Source organism: Rissa tridactyla, chromosome 9, assembly GCF_028500815.1.
Source record: "Rissa tridactyla isolate bRisTri1 chromosome 9, bRisTri1.patW.cur.20221130, whole genome shotgun sequence".
Taxonomy (NCBI): domain Eukaryota; kingdom Metazoa; phylum Chordata; class Aves; order Charadriiformes; family Laridae; genus Rissa; species Rissa tridactyla.
The window spans coordinates 48787756-48795315 of NC_071474.1; the positions used below are offsets into that span (position 1 = coordinate 48787756).

Sequence of the window (7560 nt, forward strand, 5' to 3'; positions counted from 1 at the left end):
GCCCCGGCCCCGGCCCCGCCCCGCGCACCGGCACGGTCCCACGCACCGGCCACGCCCCACGCACTGGCACGATCCCACGCACCGGCACCGGCACAACCCCGCCCCGCGCACCGGCACGGCACCGGCACGGCCCCACGCTCCGGTCCCGCCCCGCGCACCGGCACGGCACCGACACGGCCCCACGCTCCGGTCCCGCCCCGCCCCGCGCACCGGCCCCGCCCCACGCATCGGCACCGGCACCGACCCAGGGACCGGCCCCGGCCGCTGCCCCCAGCGCCGCGGCCACCCCCGCTAGAGCAACCGGGGCTCGGGCCTTTCTCTCCGCGGCTGCCGTGGCGCTGCCGGCACGGGAGGTGACGGGAACCGGGATGTCGCCTCCTGTCCCCATCCCACCAGCCAGCGCTCCCGGCGGGAGGGCACGGGGGCTGCGGTGAGCCCGGGGGCGGTAGGTACAAGCGCCCGGGGGACAGGAGTGACACGGCGGGACCGGGACACCCGGGGTGAGCTGGACCAGGACAGCGTGCTGCAGCACTGGGAGGGCAGCACGGTCTGTCCTCGCCTCTGCTGTGTCCCCAGGCCGCGGTGCTCCGGGGGGTCCCACTAACTGGCTGCCACGTTCACATTTAGTGTCCTGAGCAGAGCACCCGACCTCTCCTCACACAGAAAAGCCAAGGCAAAGGGGCCAGGAGGGACGACAGGAGACAGGCAAGAGGGGTCTCTAGTGGAGCCCCAAGTCTGCACAGGAAGAGTACCCTATTTTAAGGGGATAAATATTCACCTCAGATGCTTTTTATGTCCCATAAAATACATCAGGGAAAAAAAGCAGCAATATTCAAGCCCTAGGCTGTGCCTTCAGTGCATTGTTACCATCTTACCCAATTTAGGTGTTGCTCCAAGGCTGTCACCCAGCAGCTCTTGGAGCCCTCAGCCCCGCTCACACACCAACCTGCCCAGGGGTGTCTGTGTCCCACGGTGGGCACAAACCCACACCAGTCACCTGGGCAGGACAGCACAGCCCTGCTCAGCCGGGTCTCCACTCACCCACTTTCTACCACCACCAAGGGATGGGAGGAACATGCTTTTAACAGAGACAAGATTTTCCAGGAGTTCCCGGAGGCTTTTATTTACAGCAGCTGTTTGTCAGAGACTGGAGCTTCTTGGTTTCTGTCTGATGCTGACGCTGTCTTGGCTTCTCTAGTCTGTGAAACAAGACGCCGGTGTCAGGGCCAAGCTCTCTCCCTTCAAAGGGACATGGTTTCCCATCGTAGCGTGGCAGAAATGTCAAATTGGAGAGACCTCTCTCTTCTGGCTCAACAGCCAGCCTGGAGAGCAACCTGTCCGCAGTGTGCGGGATCACAGGCTGCAGGAGCATCCCATAGACACGCAGGCACTCCAGCGTGACGTGGATGATGGTGTCGAGCCAGAGCTGCTCTGCAGGGTCTCTGCGGTCAAGTTTCCAAGGCTTGTGTCTCTGGAAGAAACCATTGGTCTGCCTGACGCACAGGGCAATACATTCTAAAGCCTTGTAGATCTGGAAACCTTCAAAGTAACTAGCCACCTGCAGAGGCAGAGATGCCACAGACGCCACCAACTCATAGTCCTCAGCGGAAGCCCTACCCAGGCCTTTTGCCTCCCTGTAATCCAAGACCTTTGGAAAACAAGACTCTGAGAAACAAGGGTAAGTGTTGCTGGGGTTAATGCTGAGGGCTGTTGAGCGATTGAGAAGCCCCCCAAGCGCATCGGCCAGTTCTGAATTCACTAGTTTAACCACCTTCTCGTCATAATAGTCACAGTCCCGCTCGGGTACGCCCTGCCTTAGCAGGAAGTACCGAAATCCATCTAACGTGTACTGGCCAATGCAAGCAGCGGGGTCAATCACGTTGCCCAGGCTTTTGGACATCTTCTGCCCGCGGACAGTCCAGTGGGAGTGCACAAAGATTCTCTCGGGGGGAGGCAGTCCCGCTGCCATCAGCAGTGCTGGCCAGTAGACTGCATGAAATTTGAGGATGTCCTTGCCCACAATGTGGTGCGCAGCAGGCCACCACTCGCCATGTGTCTCGGGGTAGCCCACCACGCTCAGGTAGTTCACCAAGGCATCTACCCACACGTAAATGGTTTGGGTTGGGTCACTGGGGACAGGGATGCCCCATTGCAGCCGGCTTCTCTCCCGAGAGATGGACAAGTCTGGCAAGTCCTCTTCCAACCAGCGGAGCACACGCTGGTAGAAAGGGTCAGGGGCAATGGCGCCGGGGTTGTCCCGGAGCCAGTCCCGCAACGGGTCCCGAAACGCCGAGAGCCTGAACATGTAATTCTCCTCTTTGGTCCAGTGCACCTGGGAAGGCAGGAGAGAAAAGAATTACGGCCCAAACGCCCTGCAAACAGTTGTACAATTTGCACAGGGAATTCTTGGTGTGGAGTTTTTCTGCATCCGGGTGTGCTTCCCACCACCTGTGAAGCGCCTGGCACCTTTCCGTGGCTAGTGGGAGCCTCCTCTCCTGTCACCGCCTCCCTGGGTTCCCCAGGACAACACGTGAGGCCTTCAGCCCTTGCAACGGCTCAGCACTCTGCTTTCAAAGATGCCTGTGCCCCCAGGGAAGAAATACCTTTCTACCAGCCAGATTTGTGTGTCATCAGGCAAGAATTATGGAGATGAGAATACACTTTCTTAAAAATGTAGTTATGCAATAATAGTAGAAAATCATGAAAAGACAAAATGTCATTTTTTTGTCGTTTTGTTAATTACTGCCTTACTAACAATCCTGGTGGGTGCCTCTGCTTTTCTCCTAGGCGCTACTTTCCTCTTTTTCCCCATCTGTCATGGTTTTGGCTGGGATGAAGGTGACTCGCTGGCAGCTGGTGCGGTGCTGGGTTTGCGTTTGGGATGGGAGCGGTGTTGATGGCACACGGGTGGTTTTCGTTGTTGCTGAGCTCTCAAGGTCTTTTCTGCCCCTCATACCACCCCACCAGCGAGCAGGCTGGAGGGGCACAAGGAGCTGGGAGGGGACACAGCCGGGACAGCTGAGCCCAAGTGACCAAGGGATATTCCATGCCATGTGATGTCACGCTCAGTGTATAAAGCTGGGGAAGAAGGAAGAGGGGGACGTTTGAAGCGATAGCGTTTGTCTTCCCAAGTCACCGTTACGCATGATGGAGCCCGGCTTTCCCAGGGAGAGCTGAACACCTGTGTGCTGATGGGAAGCAGGGAATGAATTCCTTGTTTTCCTTTGCCTGTGGGGCTTTTGCTTTACCTATTAAACTGTCTTTATCTCAACCCACAAGTTTTCCTTATTTCCCTTATTTCCCCCACTGGGAGTGGGGGAAGAAGTGAGCAAGTGGCTGCATGGTCCTTGTTACCAGCTGGGGTTAAACCACGACAGCATCTTAGTTGCCAACTTTGTAAGCTGTAATCGTGTTAGAGTACTGACAGCACTCCTCCCACACGTTTAAATTCATTAAATGACACATTTAGCTAAAACAATGAAAACTTTGTGAGTAGATACGGTATGAGTGAGCTGTGCAAAGGCGCTCAAGAGATCTATGGCTAGGTCAAGAATTCTTACATTTTAAAGCTAAATGAGGCCCTAAGATAAGAAAGTATGGGCTGTGGCATCACGCAGCAGAGTTTCCGTTTCTAGCACTGAACCCAACAACTTGTGACTGTGCCAGAAAGTGCCTCGCTCTCAATACAAGCAGTAGAGAACCCACCACAGCTCAGGCTGAGACACCCTAAGGAATAACTAATCTGAGTGGTACATACCCTACGGAATAATTAATCCTAGGGGTACAAAATGCTGTTGTGATGTAGTTGAATTTACTTTATTTCAGTAGCAGCCAGTAGCAAACGCTATCCTTCCTTACTTGATTAGAGGGTCACCCCCAAAAAAATATTCTTCCCTACACAAATCTTAAAAAGTTACACAAAAATGTTTTGGTTCCCCCTGAGCTCCCAAATTCTTTATGATTTTCCATAATCTTTTTCAGTTTCTGGGTACCAGCTCTCAACACTCCGCTCAGGAGTCACTCTGTCACGCAGAGCCAATACAATGTCCTCCATCCAATATTCCCTTTTACACAGTCCAGTGATCCTTTCGGTAACAACCTAGGAGGCAAAAGCCATCTCAAAGCAGGAGCTGCAATCATTTCTTCCGAAACGCTGACCACGTCTGGTGTCTGGCTCTGAAGAGCCCACCTCACGTCCCCTGCCAGGTGCCAAGAGCTGAGCTACCCGTCAGCTCGCCACCTGCAGAAAAGGCAGTTGACAAGTGTGTAGAAAGTAGTTCAGCGGGAAGAGGAAAAGGGATTAGAAACAGGCTGTCTCCTGAGAACTGCGAAGTTAGGGCCTGGAGCATACAGAGAGGTTGATTAAGGGCAGAGTAATTTTAAGAACCTGCAAAACCGGTGTCTCTGTTCAAGGCTTGCCTGCAAACAGCTATTGGAATATCTGCCCTGCAGAGAAATGTGCGTGCCGTCTCCCCTGACCTTCAAACTTGAGAGCACGGGATAATTCAGAAAGCCTCTAGTCCAGCCTCCTGCTCACAGCAGGGTCACCTACGGGGTTAGAACAGGTTACTCGGGCTTTAGCCAGGCACATGTTGAAAACCTCTAAGGATGGAGACAGCAGAACTTCCCCAGGCCTGTTCTGCTGCTTGGCTGTCCTCATGGGGAAAAAGTTTCTCTGTAAATCCAGTCTGAACCTCTCTTGTTTCAACTTACTCCCGATCTCTGATCCTCCTGCCACGTACCATTAGAACCTGGCTCCATCTTCTTGATGACCTCCTCGTAGCTACTGGGGAGCTTCTGCCACTAGGCCCTCCAGAAATCCTGTCTTCTGTAAGGCTTAAGAAGCCAGCTCCCTCAGCCTCTCCTCAAATGGCAAGTGCTCCAGCATCCTAACCATCTCGGTGGCCCCCCGCTGAACTTCCTCCAGTTTCTGAACTGAGTTTCCTGTATTGGGGGATGGAAAACTGGATGCAGTACCCAGATGTGGTCATTTGGAGTGCCGAGTAGAGGGGAATAATCACGTCTTTTTAACAGGTGTTGCTCCAGTTCATATAGCCCGAGAAAATCCTGTTGGCTGCCTCTGCTGCCAGGGCACGCTGCTGGCTCACGTTCAGCTTGTTGTTTACCAACCCCGCAGGGCTTTGCGGTGTGCTCCTTGAGCGCTCAGTCCCCAGCTTCAGCTCAATTCCTCCTCAGAAAGAGAACCCGTGCAGCCCCACATGCACCAACTGTCTCTCGGCTGGACCTGAGCAATGAATGCCTTAAATGCAGCTCCCCTCCCAGCAAACAGAGAACGCCACAGTTCTGGTCCTGCAACGGAGCATCTGCTCACTCTACGGATAAACTAATCCACACCCCATACCAGAACGAACCCATAAAACAAGAGCAGTGGAGGTGGGACGGGCCCTCCACCTCTCCCCAGCGCCACAGCCTGCTCACAGCAGGGCTGGCACCAGCCAAGGGCGACTGGAGCTTTATCCAGCCAAGGCTGGGACACCCCAAGGACAGGGCTCTCCCACCTCAGTGGGGACCTGCTCCAGGACTGCACCACCCTCCTGGGGAAAGAGCTTATCCTAATGCCAGGCCTGAGCCCACAGCACAGCTTGTGGCATCATCACCCCTTGCTCTAGCAGCTGGCACCCCGAGAAGCAAATGGCTTTGTGCTCTTCATAACTGCCCTGTGAGGAGGTGGTAGGCTGCTCTTAGCTTGTCCCTTCGCATCCTGTTTGCCAAACTAAACTGGCCCAGCTCCCTCTACCTCTTCAAGGCCTGTGCTCCGTACCCTGACCACACTGGGAGCCTCTGGTGGCTCCTCTCCAGCCTCTCCGCAGATTAAATGACACAAAAGCACAGTAATAGAGTGAAGAAGGAGGATCGTTTCCTACAGAACAGTCTTTGATCTCTCAGTGTTCAAGGAAGACCTGAAGAACATCATTCAAAAGTGAGCTATACGTTTTCACCCACAGGCTCTGCTGGATACCAAAAATCAGACACTCACCAGAAGTATGGGCTTTATGGCATATTGTAAACTCCCCCTTTTCCTTCCCCAAACCCTCAAGCAAACTGTCTCTTTCTGGTTGGAGATAAACACCCACCATCTCTTTCCACCACCTTGCAAGATCTCCTCTGCACCACGCACGCTACCGTTTCTCTTGGACAGTTTGATGTACAGCTAAAGCAAGTCATTGTTCTCAGGGTATATTTGACTTTGAAGCCTGCTGACTCTATTTTAGATCTAAAGAATGATTTCTTTCCCTGGAAACTTCATCTTTTCCCCAACTACGTTAGGTGCTTTATCAAGAGATATTATTTGCCAACAAACCTCTTTCTGTGTGAGCCAACACTCCCATGCCCCAGCCTCATAGAAATATGACAAGAGCATAACCTCTGCTTAGCTCTGAAGCATGATTATCTGCAATGGCTGGATTAGATCACGTAACTCCCGACACCTTACAGAAAATGCAGAGGCAGAGAGACTCTTGGTTGGCTACCACGCTTCTGGTTGCACTGCTATTCAGTCATCAGACTAGACCACAGGCAGATGAGGTTACGGTGTTTTATGTAGGGCTCAAACCCACGTAACATGACTGATTAAAAGTGTCCAGAGGCCAAACTGAATTGCCTCACAAAATAGGTCTGAAATTCCAGACACCCAATGAACACCTCAGTTATAAACACCTTTATCCTTCTGCACAGCAACCTTATTTCATCACCACTTTAAAATGCTACTTCCAGGCCACCAGCCTGTGGAACCCAGCAGCGTCCTTCCCATGGCACATGGCTGAAATCTGCATCTCCTGGCTGGGGTTCTGGCAGCTCTCCCTTGTGCAGTCACACACCACTAGAATCACAGAAGGGTTTGGGTTGGAAGGGACCTTAAAGATCATCTAGCTGCAAGCCCCCTGCCCTGGGCAGGGACACCTCCCACTAGACCAGGCTGCTCAAAGCCCTATCCAGTCTGGTCTTCTATAAACACAAAAGAAACATTCTATGAAATGCAGGTGAATCTCAGCAGACATGGATTACAAAAGGCTACTGGAAGCACTAAACACCCCCAAATTTGTCCAGGCCAGACCAAGAGACGAGTGTGCAGTGCTTCCACAGGACCGGCCACCCTTGAAGAGAACAGTGCTGCTGCCATTACCTGATGGCCGGTCTCCAGTGACACCTTGCAGGGGCGTCCCTGGGCGTCCCTGCGCTCGGCCAGCTGGCTCTCAGGCAGGAAGCACTCCTCGGGAGTGCAGTACCAGCCCTCGTAACACCCTTTGTAGAGAGCCCCGCCATCCTGGAGGGCCCCCCAGAAATGGCGCACAGCTCGCTGGTGGTGGGGCTCACTGGTGCGGATGAAGTCTGTGAAGGAGACGGCAGCCTGGGTCAAGGCTTGGCGGAAAAGGCCCGAGACCCGCTGGCAGAGCTCCGGTGGCGACGTCCCCGCCGCGGCCGCGGCCTGCTGGATCTTCAGCCCGTGCTCGTCGGTCCCTGAAACGGCAGAGAGGGCCGTGGGGAGGGAGCCCTGGGGCCGCAGGGGCCTGGGGACGAGCCTGGGGACACGGGGGACGG

General features: G+C 54.2%; 1 protein-coding gene across 1 annotated transcript; it reads right to left on the bottom strand.

The window, feature by feature from the left end:
- Nucleotides 1-1120: 1120 nt before the first annotated feature.
- MARS2 (methionyl-tRNA synthetase 2, mitochondrial) lies at nt 1121-4660 on the bottom strand. The gene is made up of 2 exons (XM_054214788.1): nt 4571-4660; nt 1121-2332 (listed from the first exon to the last, which is right to left on the bottom strand). Exons 1-2 carry the CDS (start codon nt 4658-4660, stop codon nt 1121-1123), a joined length of 1302 nt encoding a protein of 433 aa, XP_054070763.1.
- Between the last annotated feature and the right edge of the window lie 2900 nt (nt 4661-7560).